This window comes from Malaya genurostris, chromosome 3, assembly GCF_030247185.1.
Source record: "Malaya genurostris strain Urasoe2022 chromosome 3, Malgen_1.1, whole genome shotgun sequence".
NCBI classification, from domain to species: Eukaryota; Metazoa; Arthropoda; class Insecta; order Diptera; family Culicidae; genus Malaya; species Malaya genurostris.
In genome coordinates, this window is record NC_080572.1 from 45,926,602 (window position 1) to 45,951,170 (window position 24,569).

At 41.4% G+C, this 24,569-nt stretch overlaps 1 protein-coding gene across 3 annotated transcripts in view; it reads right to left on the reverse strand.

Annotated features, from left to right (window-relative positions):
* LOC131435200 (paired box protein Pax-6-like) overlaps positions 1-24,569 on the reverse strand; it is a 160,701-nt gene that overhangs the window by 72,715 nt on the left and 63,417 nt on the right. For all 3 annotated transcript variants that reach the window (XM_058602842.1, XM_058602841.1, XM_058602843.1), the window contains exon 2: positions 23,570-23,797. In XM_058602842.1, coding sequence (XP_058458825.1) covers positions 23,570-23,797 — 228 coding nt within the window. The remainder of the gene's footprint in view (positions 1-23,569; positions 23,798-24,569) is intronic.

Here is a 24,569-nt window from a genome sequence, read left to right on the forward strand (position 1 = left end):
TGACCCGAACAGTAGTGAAACCGATCAACGCGACTCCCGGTTTTTTAATACCATTTCGAAGCTGACGGTTAAGATCATAAAAAATCTTTCTGCTCCCGGAGAAGCAAACCCCCGCGCAACAATTACTAGAAAATTGTTCAGGTCAACCGGGTGCGATCACCGGAACGCAGCATTTCTCCGAACAACGTGACCGTAATTATATTCCTCGAAAAGCGAAACCCACGCCCGGTCGAAAACTGTAGGTATTTTCAATTCTTTCAAATATCCTAAAATTGAATATCGTCGTCATCTTCGTTGTCGTGATCCCATGTCAATACTTCGACGTCGGTCACGGTCTTGACGGGCAGCTGATTTTGGGCCGTTCTCCGGTGGTAATTACAGACTAGACTGCCGAGAACCGAGTGGATCTATTCATTGCTACCCGTCAACTGACAGTTTAACCGTTCGGCTGCGGGATTCGTAGCGATCGCGTGATCCCGTTCGAAGATTCCACCACAGTTTTGGAACATTTACCGAATTGGATGACCAAATGCCCGTGGGGCCGGAAATGGACGGTTTCGGTTACGGCCTGTACGCGCTGAACGCAAACGGAAACTGCTTAATCACATAGCCGATGCTGGCCTGTGGGGTCCATGAATGGAAGCGCAATCTTGGTGAATGAATTCGTAATTACTGGAATTCGATAGCACAGTACAAAGCCAGCGCATCAATGTCGTGAATCAGCAGGTGACCGCTGGTTGCAGACCTGTCGACGCGAATAGTTCAACGTTCGATGCAACGGTCGGTGAGTTTTTAATCTGTTCTAATGACCTATCATTAGGCAATCAGATCGACTATAGGGGCGAATGGGAAGGTGAAATTGCCATGTTTGCGCTGAAATGCCAGTGATTTTGCTGGAATTGAATTCAATTTTTATTTGCTGGAACTAATTAATGCAACTAAAGTTGGTAGCAGTAATTTGATAATGTACAAAATTTTTTACACACTCAGTGAAAAATTTCCGGGAAATGCTTATGGAAATTCGTTCAATATATTGTATATGAATTTTCAGTGTTGCACAAAAGTAAGCGCCACTACTGTTATCTTTCAGACCGACGCACAGTGGTCGGAAACTGAAAAAATGACGGTCAAAAGTCTGTACTGGCTTTCATTGACGTTCAAGAGCTAAGGGGTCTTAACAAAAGTTTCTGTGGACTAGTGGACTAGTGGACTAGTGGACTAGTGGACTAGTGGACTAGTGGACTAGTGGACTAGTGGACTAGTGGACTAGTGGACTAGTGGACTAGTGGACTAGTGGACTAGTGGACTAGTGGACTAGTGGACTAGTGGACTAGTGGACTAGTGGACTAGTGGACTAGTGGACTAGTGGACTAGTGGACTAGTGGACTAGTGGACTAGTGGACTAGTGGACTAGTGGACTAGTGGACTAGTGGACTAGTGGACTAGTGGACTAGTGGACTAGTGGACTAGTGGACTAGTGGACTAGTGGACTAGTGGACTAGTGGACTAGTGGACTAGTGGACTAGTGGACTAGTGGACTAGTGGACTAGTGGACTAGTGGACTAGTGGACTAGTGGACTAGTGGACTAGTGGACTAGTGGACTAGTGGACTAGTGGACTAGTGGACTAGTGGACTAGTGGACTAGTGGACTAGTGGACTAGTGGACTAGTGGACTAGTGAACTAGTGAACTAGTGGACTAGTGGACTAGTGGACTTGTGGACTTGTGGACTTGTGGACTTGTGGACTTGTGGATTTGTGGATTTGTGGACTTGTGGACTTGTGGACTTTATGGACTTGTGGACTTGTGGACTTGTGGACTTGTGGACTTGTGGACTTGTGGACTTGTGGACTTGTGGACTTGTGGACTTGTGGACTTGTGGACTTGTGGACTTGTGGACTTGTGGACTTGTGGACTTGTGGACTTGTGGACTTGTGGACTTGTGGACTTGTGGACTTGTGGACTTGTGGACTTGTGGACTTGTGGACTTGTGGACTTGTGGACTTGTGGACTTTATGGAATTGTGGACTTTTGGAATTGTGGACTTGTAGACTTGTAGACTTGTGGACTTGTGGACTAGTGGACTAGTGGACTTGTGGACTTGTGGACTTGTGGACTAGTGGACTAGTGGACTTGTGGACTTGTGGACTTGTGGACTTGTGGACTTGTGGACTTGTGGACTTGTGGACTTGTGGACTTGTGGACTTGTGGACTAGTGGACTAGTGGACTTGTGGACTTGTGGACTTGTGGACTTGTGGACTTGTGGACTTGTGGACTTGTGGACTTGTGGACTTGTGGACTTGTGGACTTGTGGACTTGTGGACTTGTGGACTTGTGGACTTGTGGACTTGTGGACTTGTGGACTTTATGGAATTGTGGACTTTTGGAATTGTGGACTTGTAGACTTGTAGACTTGTGGACTTGTGGACTAGTGGACTAGTGGACTTGTGGACTTGTGGACTTGTGGACTTGTGGACTTGTGGACTTGTGGACTTGTGGACTTGTGGACTTGTGGACTTGTGGACTTGTGGACTTGTGGACTTGTGGATTTGTGGACTTGTGGACTTGTGGACTTGTGGACTTTATGGACTTGTGGACTTGTGGACTTGTGGACTTGTGGACTTGTGGACTTGTGGACTTGTGGACTTGTGGACTTGTGGACTTGTGGACTTGTGGACTTGTGGACTTGTGGACTTGTGGACTTGTGGACTTGTGGACTTGTGGACTTGTGGACTTGTGGACTTGTGGACTTGTGGACTTGTGGACTTGTGGACTTGTGGACTTGTGGACTTGTGGACTTGTGGACTTGTGGACTTGTGGACTTGTGGACTTTATGGACTTGTGGACTTGTGGACTTGTGGACTTGTGGACTTGTGGACTTGTGGACTTGTGGACTTGTGGACTTGTGGACTTGTGGACTTGTGGACTTGTGGACTTGTGGACTTGTGGACTTGTGGACTTGTGGACTTTATGGAATTGTGGACTTTTGGAATTGTGGACTTGTAGACTTGTAGACTTGTGGACTTGTGGACTAGTGGACTAGTGGACTTGTGGACTTGTGGACTTGTGGACTAGTGGACTAGTGGACTTGTGGACTTGTGGACTTGTGGACTTGTGGACTTGTGGACTTGTGGACTTGTGGACTTGTGGACTTGTGGACTTGTGGACTTGTGGACTTGTGGACTTGTGGACTTGTGGACTTGTGGACTTGTGGACTAGTGGACTAGTGGACTTGTGGACTTGTAGACTTGTAGACTTGTGGACTTGTGGACTAGTGGACTAGTGGACTTGTGGACTTGTGGACTTGTGGACTTGTGGACTTGTGGACTTGTGGACTTGTGGACTTGTGGACTTGTGGACTTGTGGACTTGTGGACTTGTGGACTTGTGGATTTGTGGACTTGTGGACTTGTGGACTTGTGGACTTTATGGACTTGTGGACTTGTGGACTTGTGGACTTGTGGACTTGTGGACTTGTGGACTTGTGGACTTGTGGACTTGTGGACTTGTGGACTTGTGGACTTGTGGACTTGTGGACTTGTGGACTTGTGGACTTGTGGACTTGTGGACTTGTGGACTTGTGGACTTGTGGACTTGTGGACTTGTGGACTTGTGGACTTGTGGACTTGTGGACTTTATGGACTTGTGGACTTGTGGACTTGTGGACTTGTGGACTTGTGGACTTGTGGACTTGTGGACTTGTGGACTTGTGGACTTGTGGACTTGTGGACTTGTGGACTTGTGGACTTGTGGACTTGTGGACTTGTGGACTTGTGGACTTGTGGATTTGTGGACTTGTGGACTTGTGGACTTGTGGACTTGTGGACTTGTGGACTTGTGGACTTGTGGACTTGTGGACTTGTGGACTTGTGGACTTTATGGAATTGTGGACTTGTGGAATTGTGGACTTGTAGACTTGTAGACTTGTGGACTTGTGGACTAGTGGACTAGTGGACTAGTGGACTTGTGGACTTGTGGACTTGTGGACTTGTGGACTTGTGGACTTGTGGACTTGTGGATTTGTGGACTTGTGGACTTGTGGACTTTATGGACTTGTGGACTTGTGGACTTGTGGACTTGTGGACTTGTGGACTTGTGGACTTGTGGACTTGTGGACTTGTGGACTTGTGGACTTGTGGACTTGTGGACTTGTGGACTTGTGGACTTGTGGACTTGTGGACTTGTGGACTTGTGGACTTGTGGACTTGTGGACTTGTGGACTTGTGGACTTGTGGACTTGTGGACTTGTGGACTTGTGGACTTGTGGACTTTATGGAATTGTGGACTTTTGGAATTGTGGACTTGTAGACTTGTAGACTTGTGGACTTGTGGACTAGTGGACTAGTGGACTTGTGGACTTGTGGACTTGTGGACTAGTGGACTAGTGGACTTGTGGACTTGTGGACTTGTGGACTTGTGGACTTGTGGACTTGTGGACTTGTGGACTTGTGGACTTGTGGACTTGTGGACTTGTGGACTTGTGGACTTGTGGACTTGTGGACTTGTGGACTTGTGGACTTGTGGACTTGTGGACTTGTGGACTTGTGGACTTGTGGACTTGTGGACTTGTGGATTTGTGGACTTGTGGACTTGTGGACTTGTGGACTTGTGGACTTGTGGACTTGTTGACTTGTGGACTTGTGGACTTGTGGACTTGTGGACTTGTGGACTTGTGGACTTGTGGACTTGTGGACTTGTGGACTTGTGGACTTGTGGACTTGTGGACTAGTGGACTAGTGGACTAGTGGACTAGTGGACTAGTGGACTAGTGGACTAGTGGACTAGTGGACTAGTGGACTAGTGGACTAGTGGACTAGTGGACTAGTGGACTAGTGGACTAGTGGACTAGTGGACTAGTGGACTAGTGGACTAGTGGACTAGTGGACTAGTGGACTAGTGGACTTGTGGACTTGTGGACTTGTGGACTTGTGGACTTGTGGACTTGTGGACTTGTGGACTTGTGGACTTGTGGACTTGTGGACTTGTGGACTTGTGGACTTGTGGACTTGTGGACTAGTGGACTAGTGGACTTGTGGACTTGTAGACTTGTAGACTTGTGGACTTGTGGACTAGTGGACTAGTGGACTTGTGGACTTGTGGACTTGTGGACTTTATGGAATTGTGGACTTGTGGAATTGTGGACTTGTAGACTTGTAGACTTGTGGACTAGTGGACTAGTGGACTTGTGGACTTGTGGACTTGTGGACTTGTGGACTTGTGGACTTGTGGACTTGTGGATTTGTGGACTTGTGGACTTGTGGACTTTATGGACTTGTGGACTTGTGGACTTGTGGACTTGTGGACTTGTGGACTTGTGGACTTGTGGACTTGTGGACTTGTGGACTTGTGGACTTGTGGACTTGTGGACTTGTGGACTTGTGGACTTGTGGACTTGTGGACTTGTGGACTTGTGGACTTGTGGACTTGTGGACTTGTGGACTTGTGGACTTGTGGACTTGTGGACTTGTGGACTTGTGGACTTGTGGACTTGTGGACTTGTGGACTTGTGGACTTGTGGACTTGTGGACTTGTGGACTTGTGGACTTGTGGACTTGTGGACTTGTGGACTTGTTGACTTGTGGACTTGTGGACTTGTGGACTTGTGGACTTGTGGACTTGTGGACTTGTGGACTTGTGGACTTGTGGACTTGTGGACTTGTGGACTTGTGGACTTGTGGACTTGTGGACTAGTGGACTAGTGGACTTGTGGACTTGTAGACTTGTAGACTTGTGGACTTGTGGACTAGTGGACTAGTGGACTTGTGGACTTGTGGACTTGTGGACTTGTGGACTTGTGGACTTGTGGACTTGTGGACTTGTGGACTTGTGGACTTGTGGACTTGTGGACTTGTGGACTTGTGGATTTGTGGACTTGTGGACTTGTGGACTTGTGGACTTTATGGACTTGTGGACTTGTGGACTTGTGGACTTGTGGACTTGTGGACTTGTGGACTTGTGGACTTGTGGACTTGTGGACTTGTGGACTTGTGGACTTGTGGACTTGTGGACTTGTGGACTTGTGGACTTGTGGACTTGTGGACTTGTGGACTTGTGGACTTGTGGACTTGTGGACTTGTGGACTTGTGGACTTGTGGACTTTATGGACTTGTGGACTTGTGGACTTGTGGACTTGTGGACTTGTGGACTTGTGGACTTGTGGACTTGTGGACTTGTGGACTTGTGGACTTGTGGACTTGTGGACTTGTGGACTTGTGGACTTGTGGACTTGTGGACTTGTGGATTTGTGGACTTGTGGACTTGTGGACTTGTGGACTTGTGGACTTGTGGACTTGTGGACTTGTGGACTTGTGGACTTGTGGACTTGTGGACTTGTGGACTTTATGGAATTGTGGACTTGTGGAATTGTGGACTTGTGGACTTGTGGACTTGTGGACTTGTGGACTAGTGGACTAGTGGACTTGTGGACTTGTGGACTTGTGGACTTGTGGACTTGTGGACTTGTGGACTTGTGGACTTGTGGATTTGTGGACTTGTGGACTTGTGGACTTTATGGACTTGTGGACTTGTGGACTTGTGGACTTGTGGACTTGTGGACTTGTGGACTTGTGGACTTGTGGACTTGTGGACTTGTGGACTTGTGGACTTGTGGACTTGTGGACTTGTGGACTTGTGGACTTGTGGACTTGTGGACTTGTGGACTTGTGGACTTGTGGACTTGTGGACTTGTGGACTTGTGGACTTGTGGACTTGTGGACTTGTGGACTTGTGGACTTGTGGACTTGTGGACTTGTGGACTTGTGGACTTTATGGAATTGTGGACTTTTGGAATTGTGGACTTGTAGACTTGTAGACTTGTGGACTTGTGGACTAGTGGACTAGTGGACTTGTGGACTTGTGGACTTGTGGACTAGTGGACTAGTGGACTTGTGGACTTGTGGACTTGTGGACTTGTGGACTTGTGGACTTGTGGACTTGTGGACTTGTGGACTTGTGGACTTGTGGACTTGTGGACTTGTGGACTTGTGGACTTGTGGACTTGTGGACTTGTGGACTTGTGGACTTGTGGACTTGTGGACTTGTGGACTTGTGGACTTGTGGACTTGTGGACTTGTGGATTTGTGGACTTGTGGACTTGTGGACTTGTGGACTTGTGGACTTGTGGACTTGTTGACTTGTGGACTTGTGGACTTGTGGACTTGTGGACTTGTGGACTTGTGGACTTGTGGACTTGTGGACTTGTGGACTTGTGGACTTGTGGACTTGTGGACTAGTGGACTAGTGGACTAGTGGACTAGTGGACTAGTGGACTAGTGGACTAGTGGACTAGTGGACTAGTGGACTAGTGGACTAGTGGACTAGTGGACTAGTGGACTAGTGGACTAGTGGACTAGTGGACTAGTGGACTAGTGGACTAGTGGACTAGTGGACTAGTGGACTAGTGGACTTGTGAACTTGTGGAATTGTGGAATTGTGGACTTGTTGACTTGTGGACTTGTGAAGTTGTGGACTTGTGGAGTTGTGGACTTGTGGAGTTGTGGACTTGTGGACTAGTGGACTTGTGGAATTGTGGACTAGTGGACTAGTGGACTAGTGGACTTGTGGACTTGTGGACTTGTGGACTTGTGGACTTGTGGACTTGTGGACTTGTGGACTTGTGGATTTGTGGACTTGTGGACTTGTGGATTTGTGGACTTTATGGACTTGTGGACTTGTGGACTTGTGGACTTGTGGACTTGTGGACTTGTAGACTTGTGGACTTGTGGACTTGTGGACTTGTGGACTTGTGGACTTGTGGACTTGTGGACTTGTGGACTTGTGGACTTGTGGACTTGTGGACTTGTGGACTTGTGGACTTGTGGACTTGTGGACTTGTGGACTTGTGGACTTGTGGACTTGTGGACTTGTGGACTTGTGGACTTGTGGACTTGTGGACTTGTGGACTTGTGGACTTTATGGACTTTATGGACTTGTGGACTTGTGGACTTGTGGACTTGTGGACTTGTGGACTTGTGGACTTGTGGACTTGTGGACTTGTGGACTTGTGGACTTGTGGACTTGTGGACTTGTGGACTTGTGGACTTGTGGACTTGTGGACTTGTGGACTTGTGGACTTGTGGACTTGTGGACTTGTGGACTTGTGGACTTGTGGACTTGTGGACTTGTGGACTTGTGGACTTGTGGACTTGTGGACTTGTGGACTTGTGGACTTGTGGACTTGTGGACTTGTGGACTTGTGGACTTGTGGACTTTATGGAATTGTGGACTTGTGGAATTGTGGACTTGTAGACTTGTAGACTTGTGGACTTGTGGACTAGTGGACTAGTGGACTTGTGGACTTGTGGACTTGTGGACTTGTGGACTTGTGGATTTGTGGACTTGTGGACTTGTGGACTTTATGGACTTGTGGACTTGTGGACTTGTGGACTTGTGGACTTGTGGACTTGTGGACTTGTGGACTTGTGGACTTGTGGACTTGTGGACTTGTGGACTTGTGGACTTGTGGACTTGTGGACTTGTGGACTTGTGGACTTGTGGACTTGTGGACTTGTGGACTTGTGGACTTGTGGACTTGTGGACTTGTGGACTTTATGGAATTGTGGACTTTTGGAATTGTGGACTTGTAGACTTGTAGACTTGTGGACTTGTGGACTAGTGGACTAGTGGACTAGTGGACTTGTGGACTTGTGGACTTGTGGACTAGTGGACTAGTGGACTAGTGGACTAGTGGACTTGTGGACTTGTGGACTTGTGGACTTGTGGACTTGTGGACTTGTGGACTTGTGGACTTGTGGACTTGTGGACTTGTGGACTTGTGGACTTGTGGACTTGTGGACTTGTGGACTTGTGGACTTGTGGACTTGTGGACTTTATGGACTTGTGGACTTGTGGACTTGTGGACTTGTGGACTTGTGGACTTGTGGACTTGTGGACTTGTGGACTTGTGGACTTGTGGACTTGTGGACTTGTGGACTTGTGGATTTGTGGACTTGTGGACTTGTGGACTTGTGGACTTGTGGACTTGTGGACTTGTTGACTTGTGGACTTGTGGACTTGTGGACTTGTGGACTTGTGGACTTGTGGACTTGTGGACTTGTGGACTTGTGGACTTGTGGACTTGTGGACTTGTGGACTTGTGGACTTGTGGACTTGTGGACTTGTGGACTTGTGGACTTGTGGACTCGCGACTTTGAAATTTGAAATTTGATATTTGAATTCGGAATTTTGATTTTAGACTGTAGATCTGTAACTTGCGACTTCAAACTTTCCATTTTTGGTTTTATACTTTGAACTTTTCACTTGTGACGTGACTGGAGACTTGTGCCTTGTAACGCGAGACTTGTGAAATTTTACTTTGGTATTTGGGTTTTTTAGAACTTTGGCTTGTGACTTTGGACTTCTCGCTTTTAACATAACTTAGCCAAATCCAGAATGACGAATTCTTCAAGCGCCCGAAAAAAAATCTGCTCTCATTCGTCAGGCAGTGTTCCCAAAATCATTCAAATTAAATCGAAATTTTATGAAAACTACAGTATGGGTTACTTTCCTAAAACTAGATCGCTAAATCTGTACCTCTTCTTACACTGAGTAAATTCAGCTCTCCGCTGGTGAAGAATGTAACACTCTGAAAAAATCTTTTCTGTTGAATTCAATTCGCGAATGACTGTTGGCACGTTGGAAGAATTTCCATAAATCCATCTGTTCCAGAAAGAAAATAGAAGTTTATTTCGGCTAATGCTGTCTCTACTAGGGGACATTGATTAGCATTTTTTTTCGGCAAATTTATTATCATTCAAAAGTGGAAGTAAACAGTTTAGTGCCAAGCGGTCCGAATACGGAAATAGTAAAATACGGCTTTCGACTGAACCAGGCGTTCCAGGCGCAAGAGCTATGTCCGTGCTACTGAAATCACCCACATGCATACTCATAGAAGCATCCTCGAAGCTCAGGCAAATTACCGGTCGCCAGAATGTGACTTCCATCACGCGAACCCAGCGAATTTCCATTTTTATTTTCCTTGCTACTCAAAACAGAGGTGTAGTTATTTATGAACACTTTCACACATACCCTCGGATCACGGTGGATATTTTTTCTTCTTCTCACTTTCCACGAACTCTTCCAATTTCTGCCTGTCTGACGGTAATTAACCCGACTAATGATGGGTCATTACCGAAAAGATAATCTACTGCCGGGATGAAATGGTTACACCAGCGTAAAATATGCAAATCGAAGTCGGCAGCTATCTCTCCGCTCGAAATCTAATCGTTTCATTCCCATCCGATAGATATTGAAAAACTTTCCCGGAGACGTGTGAAGTAAAATTACTGTCCGTTCCGTGAACAGAACAGGGGTACGTGATATAGCTATTTTTCACCGCAATTAAACACGGTCTGCGTCCGGCGTCCTTCCGAACGTTGGCACAAATTTATGCAGATATAAATATTTACGTGCAACATTAATTTCCTAAATTAAACATAAACACTCATTTTATTTGCCTTTTGACTGAGCTGTGGGCTTTGCCCTTTCACAAATATACATCCAATTGAAGGCGGCGAAGAGGAGGGACTTTGTTGGTTGAGTGTAAATTGTAAAACATGCACATCTTTTGTAAGCTTGGTTTCAACGGCGCAGCTACGTCAACCGACTGCATGAATGGAACTCGACAGCTATCGGTCGTCGAACGAATGGAAGTGGAGAAACAATACACAAAACACACGACCGGACAAATGTTGAATGAAAAGTGCATCGGCCCGAACGAGACGGGATGCAGTAGCCATGGCGGGGAGGCAGGGCACAATGTCCAATGTTTTATTCATTTCTATATGTCGCTGTACGTTGGTCGATCAAGGGTGCAACTGCAGGCCGTCCGTCCAGAAGCGGGTTGGAAATTATATGCCTCCCGATCGGTCTGGCAATAGAAGACCTTCGTGCCAGGCCAGGGTCGAAGAAATATGAGCAAAATTTACACTCAATAACATGCTGCATCGGTATTAATATTAATTGTGTTGTGTTAGAAAATATTTGTTTTGAATTTTTATTTGTGTGGTTTGTGGTTTTCGGGGGCCTTTTCCACACCACGGCGTAGTGTGAAATTTGATGAAATAGTTCTTAAATTGTTTTTAACAGTTGAGGTGTTTTCTCGTAGTTCCGCTGAAGCAAACGTTCTGAACCAGTGAACCAGTGTTTGACTTTAGACTTTGTACCATAGACTTTAGACTTTTGACTATGGATTTTTCACTTGTTACTTCGGACTTAGGGGATTTTGACATTTGGAGACAGGAAACATAAGATAGAAAACATAAGACAGAAAACGGAGAACATAATACAGGAAACGGAAGACAGAAGAGAATCGCCGACTCGAACAACAAGCCAATAATCAGAAGCCTAAGACCAGAAACTGGAAGCCGGAAGATTGTTGACAAATAATTGAAGTACTTAGGTGCCTGAAAAATAAGTCTGAGGATTGACGATTTTTGTCTGAGAACTGATGACTGATGGCAGAGGATTAAAATTGATCCAGTGTTGGTGATTGCCGAAAATTTGACAGAAGCTGCTATATTAGGTTTTGCACGATGACGACACAAATGAATTGCCGTTGAATCAAGTTCATGTTTGACAGTTGCCGTGTACTTGTTTTGTTTTGCGACTGCAATTTTAAAATTGAAAAATGACGGAAAAGTGCCTGTTAAAAACGTATTCCACAGTGAAAAGAACTAAAAAGATTGCCCTGTATGTGTTTCCAGCATCAAGGAGCGATATATGTATGAATCTGTTTAGTATGAGGCGACTTATGATTTTTACATTCGAACGATGAACCTCTGATGAACTTTTAAACTGTAAACAAGTTACGCTTTTTTTTTTTTTGAGAACGGCCAATAAGCCATCCATCAACATTTACTTTGAAGTGTAATTTCGAATGACTCGGCACTAGCTGAGAGTAAGTCATAATAGTAAATGGCAGAGAAAAGTTTTCTCTTTCGTCAGGTGTAAAATTTAATACACTATCTTTCATAGCTCGCTTGCAATTTCTTTCAAAACTGGACGTTGACAGGTGGCTTATTGGCCGTTCTCATAAAATACGCGTGAAGTACACGTCGACTGTCAAAAAAAGTTCATTTTGTGAGGTTATGGCATGTTCGTGCAAAACCTAATTGCTATCTACATTTTATACAACATTTTCAATCCGGTAGAAGATGCTACAAGAACTCGAGTCGCTCAATGCATGAACCGTGGGAGAATTTTTCTATATTGCTGCGCTCTACTTCATACTCTGAGTATTTCTCGCCCTTAAAAAAAATCGACATTCTGATAATGATCGTTGCTGTGTGGAATTTCCCAAGAGAGAACCGCAAGTTGATAATTATCGCAGAAAATCGAATCGATGATTCAACTTGATGATTCTCATACTAGGTTGCAATATTTCAAAACCCTTGTGTGAAGCATTCACAGACATTTTCATAGACACAACTTATACAAAGGTTATATGCACATAGTTAGAATAAGCGGCAATAGTCAAATGATTCTATGACAGTTATTAACTGCCTGTATAGAATCGGACCGCGAAACGAGAATAAGCGACCGTTTGTTGCTTCAGAGAGGATCCCCACAGAAGCGTGCTAACCTTTGATTCTCATAAATGTCATCGAGAGAAATTCGCTCTCGCACTGGTGTCGATTCTATGTTAAATGAGCCATGCCGGGTTTTTGTTGTTGCGATGATATCTGTCTCTCTTTGATGGCACTGATTCAATCGTGTGAAGAGTTGCCAGTGAGCATTCTTTGATACGATAAAAGCCATCCTTGAATCGATCAATTAAAAATTTATACTTCTCATTGTGAGTTCGAAAGTAGTTTGACAAGGATACAATTCAGATTTGACATTTGTTCGAACTTCAGTTGATGAGTGTCCGATAACGGCCTCGTGTTGATTCGTTATTAGTCTAACAATGGATTGAAGTCAGTCTAGTGTTGCATATGATTCACCATATTACCGTAGATAATTTTGCTAGTGAACAGTGTCAACTGTCTAGGTTTACGTCGATAGAGTCGAAAGAATGGGCCGTGTGGACCGAGTGTATATGGTAGACAGCAAAATAGCGATAAAGTTTAAAATGTTGTAGCAATTACCGCTATTGAACTTTGAACTGAAATTTTAAAATCGTCAAATTTTTTTCGACAGTCACAAATCGACGCAAAAAGTCAACCCGATTCCGCATCAACGTGGCCAAACACAATTGCATTCGGTAGAATAACGTTTTCATCGAAATGGCTTTCGCCTTAACGGCTTTCGACCAAATGACACTGGTCCGTCAACAGAGTCGACCGTCAACTGGTATCATCAAGTTGTTGAATACGTAACCCTGTTTTCTAAACGCCATTTAAAAACAACCTTTCGCAAACAATAATCACCATCGTAGGTGGTTTGATTTTTGCGTCCTCGGTTTTGCAATGCATTGTGTACATTTTATTTCATTTTATGGGGCTCTGAGTTGGTACAAACAGGTCAGCCTCGTATTTTCGACGGTTGTGTACAATTTTCAAACAAATCACCCAAGGGAGAAACGTTTTGTTGCTTCACTGGGGGCAGCCGAGTAAGCGAAAAACCGTCGTACAATTGAGTTATGTAGCCGCAAAATCGATTAAAATCTGTGCTGAAATACAGCAGACAGGAAACGCCACGTAATCAAATCTGTCACGGGAATGCAGTTGAAACGTTTTCGCTTGCCGTGGCCCTCCATATCTGTAATGTTAATGCTGATGAAGGTGTAAAACAGCGATGCTGTCTGCATACAATTAAGATTATCGGTTGAATGTTCTGTGCGCATAAATTTGTGGCACATTGCAGTACCGTGCGTTTTACTGGCAACTGCGGATTTCCTCTGTCATTTCGCGATGCGCACCGATCAGTGATTCCAACACGGGCTTAGGTAATTTCGTCAATGTTTTACGAGTTCCCAAGATGTTAGACTGAACATTTCATTTCCGTTTGTTAACAGGGCGGTAAAACTAAATTGCCTCTCAATATGCGACATCCGTTTTAGGTTTAGATTTCTTTAATTTGCGTGTATTTCCTGGTGACCGATAGGCAATGAATATACTATTCTAGGTAACATTGTTAGTAGCCGCTACCCATCAAAAAGGAAAAATTAGGACAGACTCACAAAAAGCTTAAGCTCAAATTTTTTTTTCAAAAAATACAAAATATTGCTAGGGATTTGAACCTGTGATTAGTAAAGCGGTTTTTTGTGATCACTGTTATCCAAGGTAGTTATGCAAAACGATATTTGCAAATCAGCGAGGTGCACGTGGATGACATTGAAAACAAAGCGTCAAATTTGACTAGTTTTTTAGTTCGAAACTTCCTTCCACGCACGAACTATTTTGTTTGACAAGCGCTGTGTTCCCGTGGGCGGCAATCTAAAGGTTTTCGAACCGGTACCACCAACGGAGATATTTATCGACAAGAGCGTCTCAAAAATTGCTTTTTATTTTGGAATTACAGAAAAGAAACATCTAGCTTACCAAGCTTGTCATTAATTAAGATCACAGCCGGTTTCTACGGAGTTTGCTATTGTTGCAAAATTCGTAATTTATCAAACTGTTTAAGCTTCTTCCGATTGAGTCATGCTGGACAAGTTGTAAAAGGCATTCTTAAGAAACTTGGCAATGAAACGATTTCGGACTTTCAGTCTAATTAGCTATCGGCTGATCGATTAAGAAGTGTATCGATAAGTAGTTAGCAACATTCAAAAAGTCATTACTCTGAAATGGCTTAATTTTTTGCAGCGTGTTTTGCGGTGACATGTTTGTTTACATGTCAATAACAGCTGCGCAATCGATTGGTTTCGGTACGGTTTATCGTTTCAATGATGAGTCGAATTGATCCGGAAACGCGAAAGAAAATTCTGCACACTTGGTGCTCAGAAAGTGGTGTCACGTACAACGAAATTGCAAAACGGGTGAAAGTGCACCACACCAGTGTCAAAAATATTATCGAGAAGTCCAGTAAGACCCTTTCCATGACGAATTTGCCCCGATCCGGTAGGAAAACGGGTCCCAGCCAGCCCGGCCGGGACTTAAAAGTGGTTGAGTATACATCAGGATCATCGCTTTTTATTTTGGAATTACAGAAAAAAACGTGATTAATCCACCTAGCAGTGAGATGATACCTTTTTTTTATCATTTCGCATGTGTTTTTTGCATGAATATTCTTCGGTGTTTAAATTTTCATTACATTATTTTAATGACCGTCGTTTTAAGCGACAATTTGAGATTGTAATCACTCATTACTCTGTAATGTCGAAACTGCAAATACAATCGAATTTAAATCTAGAAGTGTGATAATCGATTAAACATGCCATGATATGTAAGTTACACTTTAGAGTTTACGGTAATTAAAGGTACTTCCAGAGCCGGTATTCAGGAACCAGCATAACCCAAACCGATTCGTATGACGAATAAATTACAGTTTTGAGTACAACTTTGAAGCTTAATTGGATAAAATTCATTAATTTCTGTATGTATGTATGTATGTATGTATAAAACTAATTAATTTTGTATATAAGTTTAATTCAATTTGAATTTTTGTTTCTGAAATTTGATTAGGCTTTTTTGAGAAAACGATTGAGCTTTGAGAAACGATTTTATACTGGAACCTGAATTCTAAAATCGGTATGGCCGAAGTCAGATAAATTCACCTGAATAGCTGTATAGTTTACATTTGTTTCAAAATATTTGAAAATCAGTGAAGACATCTTTGAGAAATCATAGCATGAATTAAATTTTTAGGTGCCTTCTGAATCGACAACTGAATACCACTAAAACTGAAAAAAGTTAATTTTTTTTATCGACTATCCAAATCTGCTAACCCGATAAACCTGATTAATTTATGTGGAATAGACATTTTTATACTAATCACCCTGTATCCCCGAAACCGGAAGTTGGATCTGACTGAAGAGCAAGATGTTTAAAAGAATCTTGAAACTTTTCATTTGCATCTTAGATGATTCTTAGATTTCATTTGAATCTTAGATCGGTTCAGCCATCTACGAGAAGAATGAGTTACACAATTTTGATTTCGTTTCATAAATCATCCTGTAGTTCCGGAACCAGAGGTCGGAACCAAACATAATTCAGGATCTTTGTATGGGAGCATACGAATTTTCGTATGAATCTGAATTTGTAGAAAAGAAATTTTCAGAGAAAATTGAGTGAAATTATTTGTCACACACGCATTTGCTGATCTCGACGAACTGATTCGAATGGTATATGGATGTTATGTTCTTCCAGCATTTGTTGCTGTAAGTAGTTTAAAACAATATAATTAAAAAAAATCTGCCATCATCTGGTTTATATATGTCATATTCGAACGATTATATTGCCAAAAACGAGCCGTGCTAAAATCGGTCCGAGGCAAATTGTCATGAAAAAGGATGCTGTACACAGTCTTTTTGGTACTTAGAAACAATTGTATGTAACAGAATAGAAAATCGTGTTTTCCGTTGCTCCCAAGCATTGCTTTGTCATACAGCGCTCAAAACTCCTACTGCTGGAATAGGGGGAAAAGTCTTTTACACAAAAAATTCGATATCTCCGTTAAAAATGGACGGATTTTAACAATCTATGGCTTGTTGAATAGGTATTATCGTGCGGAATCTAAGTCTGAAAACATATTCTGTTTTCAAGGTCAATTGTGACAGATACTGTCAAAAAACTGAAAATTTTGACATAAAACTTCGAATAACTCAAAAAGTAAACATCCGATCTCAAAACCATTCAATAGCGTTTTGGGTGACGGGGAGACCTTTCATTTGCGACTAGTTTGATCAAAATCGGTCCAGCCATCTCTGAGATCTCGACCTCTTAGTTGACAACACACATACAGACACACACACATACACACACACACACACACACACAGACATTTGCTCAGTTCGTCGAGCTGAATCGATTGGTATATGTCATTCGGCCCTCCGGGCCTCGGAAAAATTTTCGAAGGTTTGAGCGAATTCTATACCTATTTTTATATATATATAAAAAGGTAAAACATCTAGATTACCAAGCTTGTCATTAATTAAGATCACAACCGGTTTGAACCACTTTGCTATTGTTGCAAAATTCGTAATTTATCAAACTGTTTAAGCTTCTTCCGATTGAGTCATGCTGGACATGTTGTAATAGGCATTCCTAAGAAACTTGGCAATGAAACGCCAACGATTTCAGTCTAATTAGCTATGGGTTGATCGATTACAGATGTTAATATTTTCTTCAAATCACTGTAACTCGAAAAAACTGTTCACTGTACAAATATGGCAATTAAGAATAAGTTTGAGGAAATTGATTGGACACTGAAAGAATATACATTTTCTTGAACTAGAAAACTTACCGAGAAACGAAGCAAACGTTTCATCAATTTTTTTTAATCTGCATTTTAGTTCAATATTGATATCAAAACCAATACTTGACGTGAATGCGATTAGTGCCTTTTCACAAATGAATAAGTTACAACTAAAGCAACTTGAAGAGGTTCATGTTTTGCATGTAAGCAGTCATTTGAACACTAGAATATAATTTCAGAAATCAAAAACAATAAATTTGTTTATTAGTACTAATAGTACTGTTGTTGTGCCGTTTAATTCCACTATGTCACGTCATTACACTCTCATAAAATCACTATTTTCACAGTCACTATTTTCACGAAAATGTATCAAACGTTATAATACAGATACGTATTTCGGAATGTTATTTACATCCTTCTTCAGTGTAGCGGTTTAATAAGTTTTAATGTTTTAATAAACTTATAAAACCACTACACTGAAGAAAGATGTAAATAACATTCCGAAATACGTATCTGTATTATAACGTTTGATACACTTTCGTGAAAATAGTGACTGTGAAAATAGTGACTTTGTGAGAGTGTAATGGCGTGACATAGTAGAATTAAACAGTACAACAACAGTATTATTAGTGAGAATATTCTACTAACAGCTCAAACAGAAATTTGGTGATTATTAGTAATCATTGGAAAATAAAACTCATGTTTTTTTTAAATCCTTAAACTCCTGTTTTCCGAAATCGCTATTTGTCGACTATATCCATTTCAAAATAACACCCATTTCAAAAGGCAGCTTAAATAAATTTTGGGAAAAATGTGCTAAAAGCTTTGAGTGATAAAATGTACATGTCCGGTCAATCAGAGATGTCCATCTCCTCTGTGGGACGAAGAGCAAGCAAAATTTCGGTTATTAAAAACGGATGTGTGTCCTATGCACAAAAATTTGTTAACCCCTAATTGGTTTGTATATACCAAAACACTTTTTCTGTATAGCGTTTCTTATTGAACTGCTAAGGAGCATAACAATTAACCATAAACTAATAATTCAACCTGCTATAACTAAAGGCATATATTTAACAGAATTGAACAAAATTATCAGAGTTCTGCCTACACTGGACATAATCGATTTTCAAAATTTAAAGTCAATATATTAAACAAACACCGTTTTCGATTTAAAAAAATATTCAAGATAGGTAGGGGTGGATGGGGTAAAATGTACCCCCTAAGGAAATATAGCTATATCTTAACTTAAGAGAATAACACGGAAGAGTTTCATGCATGACTATCTTCCGTAATCATTATTTCTCAAAATTACGTACAAATACTCGCTAAATACAAATAAAAAAATAGAAAATACTTGAATTATCTTATTTTCTAAAACCCTTAAAAATTGTCTATTGTAATATATGCGGGGCATTACGCCCGATCGTGGAAAACATTGAAAATAGACGATTATCTGAACATAGAGGCAGGATGATCTTAAACAACGGGTAAACATCCATCAAAACATCGGAATAGACTTTTCGTTGACGAAATATTTGCCAGATGGAAAATTTTTCACTATTTTTCATTAAATTGATAACTTATGGATAATTGTTGTAAGCGAATTCTAGAGCATTTTGCCTCACACAATTCGGGTCGTTTTGCCCCAAAAAATATGAGACGATAAATTTGACGATTTTTCTATAAAATTGCAAATACATCGTCTGGATTAGAACTAATTTTAGAAACCTGAATGATTGGCAAAGAAGTTCACTGGTTACACAATTAAAATCGTCTTCCTCACCCTAGAAAATTACTATGGAACGAAAATCAAAAATTACTTATAACAGAGACTTAATTGTTTTTTTTTTAAGTTTTCCAGATATGATTGAACCATCGCTACCAAAAATTTATAGTAATCTGTTGTTATGGCGGACTTTCAGTTTCATTAAAATTGCAGTGAAAAAAATTGGTAACTTTTGAAAAAAGCAAAAGGTGCATTATACCTCGTTTTACCCCATCTTCCCCTAATTATGCTTCTAGTCCATGTATTGTAAAATAGTAATTGATTTTTTTTTGCCAACTAAAACGTTTCGTGTCCAGTACTGATACCTTTAGCAAATATCGAAAATATCAAATTCTGTTAAAAAGTAAAGCAAAGCCTTGGCGTTCCACAATAAAAAATGGCGACTTCCGGTTTATAGATATTCCGTGAAAACAGTTACAATATGGGTGCTTTCGGAACGGATTTTATGTGTATGTACCAAAACAATTGGCTGTTTGAAGTCGATCTAAAATTCAAAATGGCGACTTCTGGTTGATTGATATTCCTTGAAAACCCTTAAAATAACTATACACTGAAGTCTTTTTTATGCGAATTTACATACCGCATAAAAAAACGCTTAAAAAACCGCATAACTCTGAAACTTCTCATAAAAAAAAACCAAATAACTCTGAAAATTCGCATAAGAAAAGTCGCGTAAAAAACGCATAAAAAAAGACCTCAGTGTATTGTTGGAACGGATTAGATGAGTAGATACCGGCAAACAATGTTTGGGTTCGTTCCGAAATTTAAGTTGGCGACTTTCGGTTTTTTTTTATATTCCTTGGAAATCCTTATAATATGTATAGTTTCTGAAACTTTTTAATGGAAATTATCCAGAAATCGTTTTTATTTATAACAAGGATGGCTTTTATCGTATCAAAGAACGTTCACTAGCCATCAAAGAGAGACGGATATCATCGTAGCAATAAAAACCCGGCATGGCTCATTTAACATAGAATAGACACCAGTGCGAGAGCGAATTTCTCTCGATGACATTTCTGAAAAACAAAGGTTAGCACGCTGCTGTGGGGATCCTCTCTGAAGCAACAAACGGTCGCTTATTCTCGTTTCGCGCTCCAATTCTATACAGGCAGTTGATAATTGCGATAGAATCATTTTACTATTGCCGCTTATTCTAACGATGTGCATATAACCTTTGTATAAATTGTGTCTATGAAAATGTCTGTGAATGCTCCACACAAGGGTTTTGAAATATTGCATCCTAGTATGAGAATCATCAAGTTGAATTATCGATTCGATTTTCTGCGATAATTGTCAACTTGCGATTCTCTCTTGGAAAATTCCACACAGCAACGATCACTATCAGACTGTAAATTTTTTTTAAGGTCGTGAAATACTCAGAGTATGAAGTGGAGCGAAGAAATGTAGCACAATTCTCTCACGGTTCATGCATTGAGAAACTCTAGATCTTCTACCGGATTGACAATGTTGTATACAATATAGATAGCAATATAGCAGCTTCTGTCAAATTTTCGGCAATCACCATCACTGATTTTAAAGCAACTACTTTTTACGAAGTAGGTTAGTAAAAAAGTATACGTTATTTGAGATTTGGTTCCTAAAAATAGATTACGTTTTTTGGGATTTGGTTCGTAAAACGATTCACGTAATAAGAGGTAACGTACAAAAGTGCTCGTAAATGGTATAAAACTTTTTGAAAGTAATTAGTAAAACAAGTTTAGCCCTTTCCAAAAGATAGTCTAGATCAATTTTGGATAAACAATGTACGCACATTAGAATGAGAAAAAAATTTCAGCTCCACCGAACTTTTCATGTTCTTTTTGGGTCACATAAAAACTATGCAAAATTTTAGCTCGATCGATGAAACAATGTTTTCGCGCCCGAGGTTTGAAGTTTGTATGGGATTTAGTATAGAGAAATCTACCTTAATAAAATCGGCTGGAGCTCACCCTATAGACAATAAAAGTTAGTGCGTGTGTAATTTTCGTAGGAAATTTAACGAAGAAGAAAACTGTCGAAGACTGCAGAACAATCCAACATTTGTAAAAAAAGTTATTAAAGGAAAACCGACACAAGGTCCGAATAATTGTTCATTCCTCAAAATTTGCATAAAATCGTGTAAATTTACGTCTTCAGAGATCGACATATATGTGGGTGTCAAAAATTTCACAATTTATAGTAAATCTAACTTATATCCAATGCATATTTTCAAGTTCTAAAACATGTACATTTACCCGTTTGCTTGAAAGGTATGTTTGACATACACTGAGTCTTTTTTATGCGAGTTTACGTACCGCATAAAAAACCGCAAAGCTCTTAAAATTCGCATAAAAAACCGCCTAACTCTGAAAATTCGCATAAAAAACGCATAAAGACTGTCCCAGAAGGTATGGACGCAACCAAAAACCGCTGTCATTTCGCAATGGTTCAAAATCTGTCAAATTTTATGGCTGCGTTATGTTGTTTACACTCTTCTCTAACCACTTGTGCAGTTGTTTATGCATTTTCATTAGTTTGTTTCGAAATGCGTGGACTTTCAGCAGAACAACGTCGAAAAATTGTGTACAAATGGTGCACAGAACGCGGACTGTCACTGAAAAAGATAGCAAAAATGGAATGATTAAGTGAAAAAGCCGTGCGAAATACAATCAGGAAGTTCGGTGACGATAACATCTTTGAGGATAAACCGAAATTTTTTTACCGAATTTTTTACCGAAGGCACATCTTAGGAAACATGTCTCGGCAGCCGAAACTATTCAACAGTTCAAAAAGATTGGAAAAAAGTGTCAAAACTTGTCTCCAAGAAGTCTGTACGGAATTTAATGAAGAACGTTCGCATGAAGGTGCGCCAGCTAGTTTACTTTTGTTGTGCTAAAATGGTTCTCAGATTTACCAATGAAGGAAAAAAACCCTTCTAATAAATTGCAGAACAATTCGACATTTGTAGAAAAAGTTATTGAAAGCAAACCGACACAAGGTCCGTACAATGGCTCATATTTATAATGTATATTTATCCAGAATATATCTAGCACCACTGCTGCTAGAGGTCGTAATAAGGTTTGACTTTCTTTCATTATGCTATAACGGTTGGTCTGAGTTATTTGATGTCTTGGTATTCTACTTAAGTGACAAACCATGTTCCGAAACTTACTGTAAAGACACACAAATGTCATGTAAATTATTTTTTGTTTACCAACATTATCATCGTCCAAATCTTCTAAACTATAAAAGATAGAGAGTTTATGTCTTTAGAAAAGTTATTGGATTTGATTTTATCTAAAACATTGTTCTATTTCTTCAAATTAAAAAGCTAAACTGTTTTGTATCTTTACAGTGAGTTTTGAAACATGACTTGTCCATTTTCCCGTACTAAATGTCACCTAAACTTCAAACCTCGGGCGCCAAAATATAGTTTTATCGATGGAGCTAAAATTTTGCACAGTTTTTGTGGGACCCAGAAGGAATACGAAAAGTTTGGTTCAGCGAGAAAATAGACCATTTCATCTTTGTCCCGTACAACCTTGTCCCACCCCAATGCACATCCAGAAAGTTTCATTCAAATCTGAACGGGTGCTGCCAACTTTTGTTCGATTTGGTGCGTAGTTCGTCTCATCGTGATTAAGTTTAAGATGGGAAATGTACTAAAAGCAACCATAATATTAGTATGCAATTAAACATTCGGAACTTTATATGAATGAATATGTTAACTGTTGTTAAATACTGAAATTCGTGTTTGCCATTTAAGTCAGCATAGAAATTTCCTTAATGTTTATTTTCCAATATTTTTATAGTGTAGTTTTCATGGATTGTTGTAGTTCACCAACATTTATTTCGAAACTGTCAGTTCGTCTCAGTGAACCTGCACGAGGCAAACAATTTTCTCAATTTTTTTCATGCGGCTTGCTGTTTGATGTCAGTGTCACCTGGGAAAGGCACCGCCATCGTACAAATGTTTTCCACTGGAAAACGGCAAAGATTATACCGTATAATTTCGTTTGCATACAATAGCCACAGTATTGCCACAATTATCTGACACAAGTAACCCGGTCGGTCCCGGGGACGAAGGACGGCATTGGGCCGGCCACGATGGATGCATCAATTGTCGTCAAGCATAACGTCAGTAATGATACCCTTCAACGGCGGAAAAGCTTTGAGACCTGCTGTCGGTTTGTGCCTCAATCGATAGCAGTTTCATAGGCACAAATACGGACTCACTGGGTTGATCATTTTCAGCCTCAAATTTCTTACTTGAATCGGGTTTCCCGTCGACAAAAAAGAAAGGTACACGCCTCCCTCTGGATGTAGTCCATTTTGACCGTTACAATTTATCCGAGAGAGTGACACAAAAACAAAAAGCACAATAATTACTAACCGAAGCTGACGATAATTGGCCGTTTTCCCCTCCCACAGCAGCTGCTGTAGGAATCAATTTCGGTCGCAATCGGAACGAATTCCGATACGTTTTCCCCATCAAAGAGTAGTACTTACCTAATAGTTTAGACACCGCACCCTGCTGGGTAAGCATATGTTGTGCCAGGTCATACCCCCGCAGGCCGAACCGGGACAGCTCCAGTAGCCGGTGCTGGGACACCAGTCCGGCGAGGGCGTGGGCATTGGCGGGATTTCCTGCAGCAGCTGCGGCCGCCGCGGCAGCTCCGAACAAATTCGTCGTGGACGGGACGGATCCTGGCGAGGGAAGGTTCGGCGAGAGGCCCACTGGAAAAAAAGGGGAAAGAAAGAATTGGGGTTAGAATTGTTGATGGTTCACTAATTCCGATGACGTTAGAATTATGAGTCCAATCAGAAGCCAATCTTGTTCCGATTGTATTCCACTGTCAAAAGTATTTGAAACTTTCATCGATCCCCAACGATCAACGGGGACGGTCGATTCCACGGAACACAATGTGCTCAGTTCAATAAAACCTACATTAAAATACCATCCCCCAAGAAAAAAAATGAAACCGTCTTCACTCAGTAGGAAGCACGAAAATGGACACCTTTCGGCCCGATCGGCTGCCAAACAATAGAGCTATATATCCTTGTACCTTCGCACGCCTGGGCGTGTAAAAATGTGCAACCTTTTGTGTTTTTTCGCTACTGGTCCCGATTCGAAGCGTTGAACTGCACCGCCGCATCACACAACTGGCCGCGACCAGTGGCGCAGAACTGAACTGTTGCGAACGTCAAAAATTTATTACATTGACCAACAACAGCCCAGACTACTCATTCTCCACTCTCACTCTTTGTTCTCTTGACCTACGGATCGATTTTCTCACTTGCATAGAAGCTCTACGGGGAAAGGATTTATGCTTCCTTTCTATGCCATCCCAGCGAACCAACGGCGGAAGCTTTTCCGCGCGCACTTTGTGTATGTTGCGAACACGGCGCGGTACAAACTGTTATTATGCTAAATAATACAATCAGTCCCAGGTAGTAGCCGTAGCATTAGCAACGCAGTATGCTGATCCAGGCCCATGATCCCATGGGA